The following is a 12,664-nucleotide window of genomic DNA, read 5'->3' as shown; positions in this document are numbered from 1 at the left end:
TTTTTCTTAAGCTTAAAAGCTGTTGCGTTTATTTGTCATGATGTCAACACATGAATTGTCTTCCGCGTGCAGGAACGGATGAGCACAGCCACATCAAACGTCGGTTTGTGTATGTGCCTGCAGAAGATGTGAACAGGCACAGGCCAGAGCGGACAGGGACAAAGCCACTGAAGAACACCCAGAGACTTCACTGCGTGAAGGGAATCCAACCTTTCGTGGTTGCAACACGAGAGCGCTCTTGTTTTTGCCAGGGCTGCCAAGAAGATGCTGACTGTGAAAATGCTGAAATTGCTGGAGACTGGAACGTGTCGCGACTTGCACCTCCAAGACGGAGACAAGCACGGGCAGACCAGCCAACGGCCCCCGGACACGCTTCGCCTGTGCAGCTACCACAGCAGCCAGCTGCGCCCGTACACCTGCCAGATCAGTCAGCTACGCCCGGACACCTGCCAAATCAGCCAGCTACGCCCGGACACCTGCCAGATCAACCAGCGACGCCCGTACACCTGCCACATCAGCCCGGACACCTGCCACATCAGCCAGCTACGCCCGGACACCTGCCAGATCAACCAGCGACGCCCGTACACCTGCCAGATCAGCCAACAACGCCCGGACACCAGCCAGATCAGCCAGCTACGCCCGTACACCTGCCACATCAGCCAGCTACGCCCGCACACCTGCCAGATAAGCCATCTACGCGCGTTCACCTGCCAGATCAGCCATCGACGCCTCAACAGCTGCCAGACCATCCAGCAAAGAGGTAGACCTAAAGACTTTAACATGAATTGTAATAATGTAAATATTTCATAAGACTAAAAGTAAAACTGGTTGCAATTGCACACACTGGTTTCACTATAATTATTTTAAAATCGTACGTACAGAATCTATATTGATCACTCTCATTCACATGCACCAAGAATACTTTTTTCAACAAAAGAATGAGGAATTCAAAATTTGAATATAATACTAAAGTCAGTTCACACACTCTGACACAGATTTTCTTTTTAACAGGGAACTCAAGATTGGGGACTACGTGTGAGCCTACCTGTTGACTGTCAATGGGATTGCAGCCAAGGGAAAGCATTGTGTTGCAGTAGTAAGTTTTGATTGAGCGCATTAATGCATAGCACAACACTACACGGTGTGATAATTTCGCAATCACTTTTTTCAATTTATTGATAGCTAGTACTGTAATAGCATATTACTTAGTGTAGCACGCAATAACTGATACTGTCATCATTTTCACGAGTTTTCATTCACAAACACCTGGGACATAAATCTCATGTTCCCGATGCAATAAATCCCCGGTTACCATAGTTGCAGGAAGCGGGCTATACATGGATGATCAAAAGCAAACCCAATAGAAACGCTCGGGGATTCTTCGGCTCTTTTCATTGGCGTTTCACCAGACCTAGACAGACGACACTACTTTGCAAAGTTCCAAAAAACGAACTGGCAAACTGGCACAAGTAAACAAAAAACAAAACTACTTCATGAAAGGTCATAAATTCATCACAAACAAATGAAACCTAGTGATACGCTTTGTCTTCGTACAAGGTCATGGAGTGCGTGTATCTGTGTTTCGATACACAGACGTTCAGAGAAACAGGAACGTCAAGTTCAAGTCAAACCAATTGACCCCTGACACACACATTTTGACCCGTGCACAAGACGCTGTATCGCTAAACGAAGCGCAAATAAGAAATAATAATAAAAGCAAAGAACAGCGCAACGAGATATGCAAACATCTAACAAAGCCGAGCAAGCAGAATGACAGGTCTAATGAAAAACAAAGAGGCACTGAGTCGGAAACAAGATCGCGATTCTTTCCTTCGCTGCACGACGCACATCTTCTGTGACCTTTGACCCAACGTACCTTGCTTGCACGATGTAAATCTTATGTGAGCTTTGACCAAACGTAGCTTCCACATTCAATCACTAAGCTTAGATATTTACAACTGAAAACCAAGGGGGTGGAATACTGAGAGGAACCTACAGAACTGTGCAACCTGGCATACTTATCCCAACATTTTATGAACTCAAAACACAGAAAGTTGCTTTCACACGCCAACATCTTATAATGTTGTTAAACCGTGTGTACACAAAGATGACATTTTTGTCAAATCATACTTGTGCGTTGACAGAGCTTTTTACGTCATGTATTTGATCTCAACTGTTGACTCGTGATTTGTAGAAATGTAAAACATTTTACAAATCGCGGGGCGCGCCGCGTGATTTGTAACCACTGTTTTACAAATCACGTGGCACACCGCGAGATATGTAAAACATTTTTTTTTTACAAATGACGTAAATGCGCCCGATATTTTCTTGTCATCTCGAAAGTCCAGGGATCTATCAGCTTGGCGGTAATTACGATGTTGAGAATGTTTTTGAGAACTCGCGTGCACATGTTTGTGACGGACACACCGACAGACAAACAAATCTGCGCTTATCACGCTTCGAAATCGAATTATAGAAAATAATAACATGTGCAGATTTACTCAAACACTTTCATTTTCATGTGGAATTTTGGCCTGGTTGACTGGGATCTGGACAACAAATATTAATACTAATAAAATGAAAAGGCATGTATTACTTTGTGGTTTTTAGGTTCGACGTAATTTGTAAAATGTTTTTACAGTTTTACAAATCACAGGTTAACATCAACTTCCATGGTAGTAAATAAATATAATACTCTGCAACGGATTTAGGGATGAGTCGGTACTTATTGTATTTGTTCCAGATCGACAAGCTGGAAGAGGAAGGTGTTCAGGTCCGGTTGATGAAACGTGTGAGGAGCCACTACGTTTTCTTGGGATTGGATGACAAAACCTTCGTGTTCCATGAGGAAATTGTCAAGAAAATGTCTACAGTATTAGCAGAATAGATTCAAAGGGCAAACATTTTTTTGATTGACCTGCACCGAATCACTCTTTGCCCTACAAAGTCCAGAAGATGTGGGTCTTGTACGACCCATACTTTCTAACTGTGACAGGGTGAACTGCCAACACTCATAGAGTTATGTTATGTCCGGTCATTTAATTGTTTTTCTCTTTCAGTCCTTATCTAATTATCTCCCCCTGACCCATTGTTTCTGCCTTCAGGATCGCTGTGTTTATTGTAAACTTGGAAGTGTGTCTTAGATGCTGGACCCTGATTGGTTAATTGTTTAAAAGGACGCGCGCTATTCCCAGATGGGGGCCCGGTAGCTCAGTTGGTAGAGTTTTTCGTTTCATGCTAAGTCACTGTATAATGTTCCCCCATGTAATGCATATCAGAATGTTTGTCTCGAGTTCTACTTTTTATGTGTATGATAAATACCTTTGCTGATTATCTCAGTTTGGAGAGTTTTGTTATTTTCTGCATCGAAGAAGTTTCAGTGCTTTCGCTAGAACTGTTATTTTTCTATCCTATTAAATAAATATCGGTTTTTACGTAATGTTACTTATTTTGCTGGAAAGTTAAAGGTCGTAGCTTTAATTTGATGTATTGGTTGTTAGAATTACTTATGTTCCTTTTTTGTCAACTGAGTGTAAAGGTATTGCGAGAAACATAGACTGATTCTGTGTTTCCAGCCGTATTCAGGCCGAATTTTCCCCCTGCTAGTCAGTTCATTCCAATAAAATATGCGGCCAACTTGAATGCATTATCATAAAATATGTTGAAACAGTGTTGCCTCAATGTGTGTGGATGCATTGGAATGTCTTGGTGTCTACGTTATGCGTGTACATAAGATAAGATTTGATATAACAAAATATTAACGGAAAACCGTTACAGCGACCATTTTCTGTTTCGTTTTGCTCTTAGTACTGAAACGAATACAGATGAGGGTTTCTGTCATTGTTCTGTAAAATGTGGGGAGCCTGCTACCTAAGGTGTTAGATTTATTGCACATCAACTGCAGCTACCCGGCAAAAACACCATCCAGAACCACGATCCAATATGGCGGTCACTCTCTTTTACACGCTAAATCAGCCTGACTGCCCGGTGGATTTACACGGAATGGGTATGCCCTGTAAGTTCAGATACCAAACAAACTCTCTGGGGTAAAAAATCTGAATATCGTTCAGTTTAAGTCACCGTTTCCACGGTTGAAAGTGAGTCATACCATCAAAAACGCTATTTTGAGGGTAGGCGTGGTCAAGGACCTGTGACGTCATAGTACAATATTGCTCAAATCCAGGAACAACGGTTTTGAGAAGAAGAAATGCATATCTTTGAATACACATAAGTCTGTGACCCAAACACGGCTGTTAAACATCTGATCAATAGCACTGAAGACATATCCTTAACTTGTTTGGTATACCTGTATGAGCAGAAGAATTTGCGGTAACCAACACAGAAAGACTGTCAAAGTCTGGAACGCTTGTTTCTTTTTGCGTTTTTCGCCGTTTTGCATCCTACAGACTCTAAGCAACAGTACTATATCACTTAGAGTGCATTCTCTTGCACTTTATTTTTGACCGTCTGTGCAACACTTCAGTGACCCATGATCTAAGCTGTTCACATAAACAAACACACTCGGAAGCACACGTCACAGCTCTCGATTTCTCTGTCTCTCTCTCTGTCTCTCTCTCTGTCTCTGTCTGTCTGTCTGTCTGTCTGTCTCTCTCTCTCTCTCTCTCTCTCTCTCTCTCTCTTTCTCACACACAGCTCTCGATTTCTCTGTCTCTCTCTGTCTCTGTCTCTCTCTCTCTGTCTCTCTCTCTCTCTTTCTCGCTCGCTCTCTGTCTCTATCTCTGTCTCTCTCTGTGTCTATCTCTGTCTCTCACTGTCTCTCACTGTCACTCTCTCTCTCTCTCTCTCTCTCTCTCTCTCTCTCTCTCTCTGTCTGTATGTCCGTCTCTCTCTCTGTGTCTCTGTCTGTCTGTCTCTCTCTCTCTCTCTCTCTCTCTCTCTCTCTCTCTCTCTCTCTCTCTCGTTCCACAGTTTCTAATTTCGGAGACTTCGGATGTCTAGCCATAAGTGCCGTCGCCTGTTCTTCTTCCTGCCTAGAACAAGACGAACTACTAAGGTGTCTTCACAATCAGACGGAGAAATCTCACAGTAGGAAGATGCACCTGCAAGTCGCGAATAGAAAAGGTTTCCAAAGGTTTCACACAAGGTTTTCACAAATTATTGTTATTTTAATTGTTGTTGTTATTGGGCTATTTGCCCGCAGGAAAAAAAAATATAAAAAAACACGAACCAAAAACTAACTCTCACACACACAAATGATAATTCACACTGGTACTCTTGCAGAACTGTATCATTTTGGGGGGTAAACCTTCTATAAAATTTCAGTCCTACATAAGTTTGTGGTAAGGCCTAACAAAAAATAGGTGTGGTTACGGTAACCCGACCTACCCTATTTTTAGGGGCCGACCCTATAACTTTTTATTACATTTGTCAACAAAAAAACAAACAAAAACAAAAAACAAAAAAAACCGAGTGCAGAAAACGCAATGAAAGCGAAAGCGCTCGAATCGCACACTTATTTCCCTGTCAAGTAGGTTTAATTTGTACACATTAGAAAAAAAAGTTTAAAAAAAAAAGTGATTGCCTACTTTCCTACCCTATTTTTTTTGCTATGTTACCTTAACCACACCTATTTTTTTTGGGGGGGGCCTAAAGTGTTAGGAACAGCACAGTGGTACCTGCGTAATAAGGCCCTCTGATGGGAGGACACCTCTCAGGAAAGGACGTTTTGTTCTAGTCCCTTTGTGTTTCACCAAAATATACCTGCCATAAAAAGAACCCCCTGCAATGTACGGCCATTTAGGCTGATCCCAATTTTGCTGTTTAAAAGAAAAAAGTTCAATATTATTGTCCAAATCAAGAAATGGTCTTCTCCCATTTAAAACTCATAGCCTGATCTGAGATGGTATAGCCGAACTGCAGAAGGAGTGTACCCTTGAATATATATGCAGACAAATCTACGGTCAGGCTACTTTCCTTTTGCGGGGTGGAATGGTGTTGTGTTGAATTCTTCTTCTTCTTCTTCGTCTTCGTCTTCATTCATTCATGGGCTGAAACTCCCACGTTCACTTATGTTTTTGCACAAGTGGGTTTTTACGTGTATGACAGTTTTTACCCCGCCATTCAGGCAGCCATACGTACGCCGCTTTTAGAGGAGTGCTGAATTCAATTCGTACTTCATATTTTTGTTAAGTGTGCGGACTAGAATCAATGTAAACAAGAGGCGAAGCCTTCAAGGCTCACGTAAGAAATCGACAAACAGTAACACAAACTCAATCACTCCGTCACACATACACACACACACACACAGTAAGCATTGGTGACACTGTGCAAGAAAGAGAGACACTAGATCTAGATCTGTCTGTCTGCATGTAGCCTACATACAGACACGACTGCCAAATAGTCTCGGCCCGCTCAAAATAACAATGACCGAGACATTCCTTCGCGTGACGTCTAACCCTCTTACGCCATAATGTGACGTCTTCAAATGACGAAATGTTAAAGTTTCTACCACAGACATACACACGCACGCACACACGCATGCACATACGCACGCACGCACGCACAGACAGACAAAGTTACGATCGCATAGGCTACACTTCGTGAGCCAAAAACAAAACAAAAACTCTCTGCACAAAATGATGCAGCTATGGTGATGGTTTATGTCCAAATCGAAGAATGCTTTTATCCTACGTTAAAGCGAAGCTAGATCTGTTTTGTTTAACTTTCGTTTCCATGGAAAGAAAAGTATAGGCCTTATCATCAAAAACTCCCAAAATCCCTGTTTAAATTTTCGCAGCAACGGCGAAGATAGCAAAGATATATGACGCATTTAGATTCAACAGGACCGTTCCTGAGTCAAGACGTGCTTTTGAAAGATAGGGAAACATTTTGGGAGACGGGCGAGTTTGGCCACCGACAAGTTCTGCACGCGCCATCAGACATCAGCTTCGGGCAAACTGCGACAAGAAGCTTTGAATATTCATGAGGTTCATCCGGGGACTATAAAAACGTCATTAGTTGTCGCCAGTCTGGGACAGGGGGCCCGGGTAGCTCAGGTGGTAGAGCACTGGACTTGTGATCGAAAGGTCCCTGGTTCGAACCCGGGCCGGGACGGACACGGGGTATCCAACTCCCACCCCCGTGTCACCACAGTGGCACGTAAAAGACCTCGGTCATTCTGCCATAAGTGCAGATGGCTGATACCACATAAACACGCATACACTTGTGTATCTCATCTAAAGTCGGGTTAAAAACCCGGGAACATGCCCCTAATGGCTTTGCCGTGAGGGCGTAAAACTTGAATTTCTCTCGCCAGTCTGGGAACTTCACGCGGAGGTTTGCAAATGGCGGGTGTTTGAAGTTGCAAAACATCGCCACTTCGTCGCTTTTTCCCCTTACTTGTTCCTTAGCTATGTTCAGTGGGTTAATCAGCTTCTTGCTTGCTTGCTTATACTTGCCTGCCAACAAATTTTTTTTTCGTACTCGTTTTTTTTATTCGGGTACATACTGTCATGGCATATACATATACGGTACAATTCTCTCTGTCAGCCCCTCAATGGCGAAAGACACAGACTCAGAGGTCAACTAATCTGTTCAGTTTGGTATGTAAACGGGTTTGACCCAGTGCAGTCCAAAAAGCTCAGCATACAAAACTCAGCAATATCTCACCTTGCCACGGATTAGGGCACGTAAATCGAAAGTGTGTTGTAAAACTTGTGTCGCTCTCAACGTTGTCACGATTTCTTCTTCTTCTTCTGTGTTCATATGGGCTGAAACTTCCACGTACATTCGTGATTTTTTGACACGAGTGGCGTTTTACATGCATGACCGTTTTGACCCCGACATTTAGGCAGCTACACGCCGAGTTCGGGGGATGCATGCTTGGTATTTTTGTGTTTGTATCAAACCCACCGAACTCTGACATCATGAATTACATGATCTTTTCCGTGCGCACTTGGTCTTGTGCTTGCGTGTTCATACGAAGGGGGGTAAGGTTCAAGCAGGTCTGCACATAAGTTGGCCTGGAAGATGAGAAAAATATCCACCCCCCAATACACCAGGCGCGACCGGGAATCGAACACAACCTTCCGCATGGGAGGCCGGTGTCTTATCCGCTATGCCATTTTGCCCGTCGCTGTCACATTTGACCAATGTCACTTCTCCAAGTGCATTCGTGCTTTAAACCCCAGAGCTGTCTCTACTTTCTCCTCCCGCTGCTCGAAATGAAAATAGTCCCAGATAAGGAGAATCCACAGAAATGGTCTATCCTCCTACTGTGTGGCACCGAGGTGTTATTGACCAACTCACAGAGGAGTAAGGCCAAAAAAAATAAATAGGTGTGGTTAAGGTAACATAGCCCCAAAAAATAGGGTAGGAAGGTAGGCAATCACTTTTTTTTTTAAAACTTTTTTTTTTTAATGTGTACAAATTAAACCTACTTGACAGGGAAATAAGTGTGCGACTCGAGCGCTTTCGCTTTCATTGCGTTTTCTGCACTCGGTTGTTTTTTTGTTGTTGTTTTTTTGACAAATGTAATAAAAAGTTATAGGGTCGGCCCCTAAAAATAGGGTAGGTCGGGTTACCGTAACCACACCTAATTTTTTTTAGGCCTAAGAGACCTGGCCTGTTTTGCTGTAAGATTTAGACCTCTTTGTAACTTGCTGTCTCTATACTTTAACTAAAAACTGCAGACGTAAGCGCTACGCGTGGGTGTCGCTTTGAGGAGTGAAAATAAAACGTACTGCATTCTCGTTCTGGGTGATTTACATGAACAAGAAATTGAAAACAAAAACAAGTCGCGTAAGGCGAAAATACAATATTTAGTCAAGTAGCTGCCATTTTTCAGCAAGACCGTATACTCGTAGCATCGTCAGTCCACCGCTCATGGCAAAGGCAGTGAAATTGACAAGAAGAGCGGGGTAGTAGTTGCGCTAAGAAGGATAGCACGCTTTTCGGTACCTCTCTTTGTTTTAACTTTCTGAGCGTGTTTTTAATCCAAACATATCATATCTATATGTTTTTGGAATCAGGAACCGACAAGGAATAAGATGAAAGTGTTTTTAAATTGATTTGGACAATTTAATTTTGATAATAATTTTTATATATTTAATTTTCAGAGCTTGTTTTTAATCCGAATATAATATATTTATATGTTTTTGGAATCAGCAAATGATGGAGAATAAGATAAACGTAAATTTGGATCGTTTTATAAATTTTAATTTTTTTTTACAATTTTCCGATTTTTAATGACCAAAGTCATTAATTAATTTTTAAGCCACCAAGCTGAAATGCAATACCGAACCCCGGGCTTCGTCGAAGATTACTTGACCAAAATTTGAACCAATTTGGTTGAAAAATGAGGGCGTGACAGTGCCGCCTCAACTTTCACGAAAAGCCGGATATGACGTCATCAAAGACATTTATCAAAAAAATGAAAAAAACGTTCGGGGATTTCATACCCAGGAACTCTCATGTCAAATTTCATAAAGATCGGTCCAGTAGTTTAGTCTGAATCGCTCTACACACACACACACACACACGCACGCACACACATACGCACATACACCACGACCCTCGTTTCGATTCCCCCTCGATGTTAAAATATTTAGTCAAAACTTGACTAAATATAAGGAGGGAAGGAAGAGGAGGACATAACACACACACAGACACACACACACACACACACACACACACACACACACACACACACACACACACAGACAAACAAACCAACAAACAAACTAACACACAAAGAGCTATCTACAGAAGATTGAAGCGCGCAGAGTGAAAGAATGTAACAAAGCTAATGTAAACATGCGCTCACAAAACGGGTTTGAAAAGTTATTTTTTCGTTCCCAAACACGTGTTTGATTACTGCCTGACTGGCTGGCTGTCTTACAAGTTCCTGCGTGTGGGCGTCTGGGTAGTCCCACGTCAACGATCTGGAAGACTTTTACCCCCATCCTTCTTCTTCTTCTTCTTCGTTCATGGGCTTAGTGACTCCCACGTTCACTCATGTTGTTAGCACGAGAGGATTTTTACGTGTTTGACCGTTTTTACCCCGCCATTCAGGCAGCATACGCCGATTTCGGGGGAGGCATGCTGGGTATATTCGTGTTTCTATAACCCACCGAACTCTGACATGAATTACAGGATCTTTTCCGTGCGCACTTGGTCTTCTGCTTGCGTGTACACACGAAGGGCAGTAAGTTGCTAGCAGGTCTGCACATAAATTGACCCGGGACCCCCATCCATTTACAGAGTTTTGCCCATGTCAATAACAAACCTCAAAACAAGACTTAGGTTCAGTCACATTCAAGGCAGAACGAAACGAGAAGAAGAGGGAGATTGAGGGGGGGGGGGGGGGGGGGGTATTGCCATGTTGGAGGCTTGTTTTCTTGGAATCCGCTTTTGTGCAAATATGGACTAAATGTAAAAACAGAAGCATGAAGATATGTCAGACCTGCTCGTGGAAACTTTAAACAGGCACGCACGCCCAACCTTCTTCTTCTTTAGCGTTCCAAACATTCTGGTGACGTGTGAGCTCGTTTTGCCCATTTGGGTTCCCCAAACAATACTCTGAGAGCATAGTCAGCTTCACTCCGCTTTCGTTGAGTAGGCACGCTGGGTATTTTCGTGTTTCCATAACCCACGGAACTCCGACATGGATTACAGGATCTTTTCCGTGCGCACTTGGTCTTGTGCTTGCGTGTACACACGAAGGGGGTTAAGTCACTAGCAGGTCTGCACATAAGTTGACCTGGGAGATTGGAAAAATCTCCACTCTTAACCCACCAGGCGGCAGCGACCGGGATTCGAACTCACGACCTCCCGATTTGGAGGCCGACGTCTTACCACTGCGCCACTTCGCCCGTCGCACGCCCAGCCCAAGAGAGTCACAACCAGCAGAAGACACGGATACAACTTCATCTTGTCGAGTATTTCTTTGACGTACGTGCACAGCGGGAGGGTTGCTTCGACAACGAAACGTTTGTTCAAGTCTTTCAGGTCCAACTGCCAAAGCTCACACAGGTTGGACATTTTGAATGTGTGACAGGGCGAGCTTTCATCAATTATTGAGCAACGTTATTGTCATAGTCCAGTTAAGTCTTTGTTGCCGATGGACTTGTGTTTCGTGTCTAGTCATTATCTGTAAACTAAAAATACTGGTGTGCACCAGCCGTAACCAGCTGCAAACAGTCTCCCTTTGGGTGAAGGAAGTTCCGTATCTCTTTTGAAGTGGGCGATGCACTTGTCAGAGGCTCGCCGTGAAAAGAAACTGTGGGGGTCCTTTACGTCCTCACAGATACTAATATCTATTAGGGACAGGAAAATAGGTAATGTGTTAGGGGTGGGGGAGGGGCGAGGGAGGGAGGATGTCGGAGCGGGTAAGAGTGGCGATAAAAGTTTATTAAAAGATTTCGGTTCGTTTCTTCGTTTCTGTGTATATTGTCTTCAAAAGCGTTTTTTGGGTAGGGTTTGTTTTTTTGTTTAAAAGAAAACGTTTATTTTTAAAGAGATACAAATTTCAGATCCACTTTATAAAACCAAAGGTTAAAACAGATGATCCAGCTTTATACAGAGAGAAAATAAGAACCAGTATATACAGTACGCACGTCTTGTTATATTTACATTTTAAAAGGCTATGCCACAGTGACACAACGAACATTCATACACACAAATATGTATATCTACATTTACTGGCAAGCCAGGCACTCCGCCTACGCCCCGGCCGTCAGCCAATGGCGCAGCTGGCATGGGTGCCTGTTCCAGGAATAACTTAAAAGCTCGGTGAGGCACCGAGTTCATAGATTACGGACATCTAAAAGTACTTTTAGGGTAAAAGGGTTGGTTTTTAAAAGGTGTATTTATTAAGTAAGAAGGTTTATTTGATTTAAAAGGGGTGGCCTGCCATTTTATAACCCTTGACTGGGTATGGATGGGGGCTGTAATTCATGTGAGAGTTCGGTGGGTTATAGAAACACGAAAATACCCAGCATGCTTTCCCCGAAATCGGCGTATGCTGCCTGAATGGCGGGGTAAAAACGGTCATACACGTAAAACCCCACTCATGCAAAAACATGTGTGAACGTGGGAGTTTCAGCCCATGAACGAAGAAGAAGAAGAAGAAGAAGACGATCGACCGACGCTTTGATACAAGCTCCGTGATTTTGAACAGCAAAAACGTTCTTCATTTCACTACTGATCAAGAAGACAACAAAGCATACGTGATGCGCACACAAAAGAACCAGACAGAAACAATCAAGCAATAGCCCAGGGCCGGATCTGGAGGGGGGGGGTGGTTCCTGGGGTTCCGGACCCCCCCCCCCCCCTGGCCATCCAATGTACCTCTCAGAGAAAAAAAAATGTGGACTTTGGACCCCTGCCTTCAGTTGGAACCCCCCCCCCCCCCCCCTCAAACGAACTTGGTCCGGCCCTGTAGCCTACAGTACAAACCACATGCACGCTTTGTACGATCATGTCTTGCTCAACACCTCTTTTACAAACATTCGAAAATGTGTGCTTGCATGTCTTTTGAAAACCTTCGATCAAATGCCACCTTGATCAAAGGTCCGTTAGAATTCATGTCTACTCGAACAAGCGTCCATTCGATCAAGTGTCCATTTGATAAAGTGATCCTTTTATCGAGTGTCCTTTTGCTCTGTCATATACCCGCTTACAGACATACAATCTATTTAGGCTA

General features: G+C 43.3%; 1 protein-coding gene and 1 non-coding gene across 2 annotated transcripts; both read left to right on the top strand.

Moving 5' to 3' along the window:
- The first annotated feature begins 12 nt into the window (after positions 1-12).
- Positions 13-4,509, top strand: LOC138957598 (keratin-associated protein 4-5-like). Its single transcript, XM_070328688.1, has 3 exons — positions 13-760; positions 1,012-1,096; positions 2,744-4,509. Exons 1-2 carry the CDS (start codon positions 265-267, stop codon positions 1,050-1,052), a joined length of 537 nt encoding a protein of 178 aa, XP_070184789.1. The 5' UTR covers positions 13-264; the 3' UTR covers positions 1,053-1,096; positions 2,744-4,509.
- A 2,492-nt stretch (positions 4,510-7,001) lies between these two features.
- On the top strand, positions 7,002-7,074 carry Trnat-ugu (transfer RNA threonine (anticodon UGU)). Its single transcript has one exon. It is a non-coding gene; the product is annotated as a tRNA-Thr (tRNA).
- The last annotated feature ends 5,590 nt before the right edge of the window (positions 7,075-12,664 follow it).

Source organism: Littorina saxatilis, unplaced genomic scaffold, assembly GCF_037325665.1.
Source record: "Littorina saxatilis isolate snail1 unplaced genomic scaffold, US_GU_Lsax_2.0 scaffold_1400, whole genome shotgun sequence".
Lineage (NCBI taxonomy): Eukaryota > Metazoa > Mollusca > Gastropoda > Littorinimorpha > Littorinidae > Littorina > Littorina saxatilis.
The sequence above is the reverse complement of the archived record's forward strand: the minus strand, read 5'-3'. Positions and strand labels throughout refer to the sequence as shown.

Excerpts from the sequence above, each read along its gene's own strand:
- LOC138957598 (XM_070328688.1), top strand. The coding sequence starts at position 265 with ATGCTGACTGTGAAAATGCTGAAATTGCTGGAGACTGGAACGTGTCGC. Across the intron at positions 761-1,011 it reads CCAGACCATCCAGCAAAGAG|GGAACTCAAGATTGGGGACT; the intron begins GTAGACCTAAAG and ends TCTTTTTAACAG.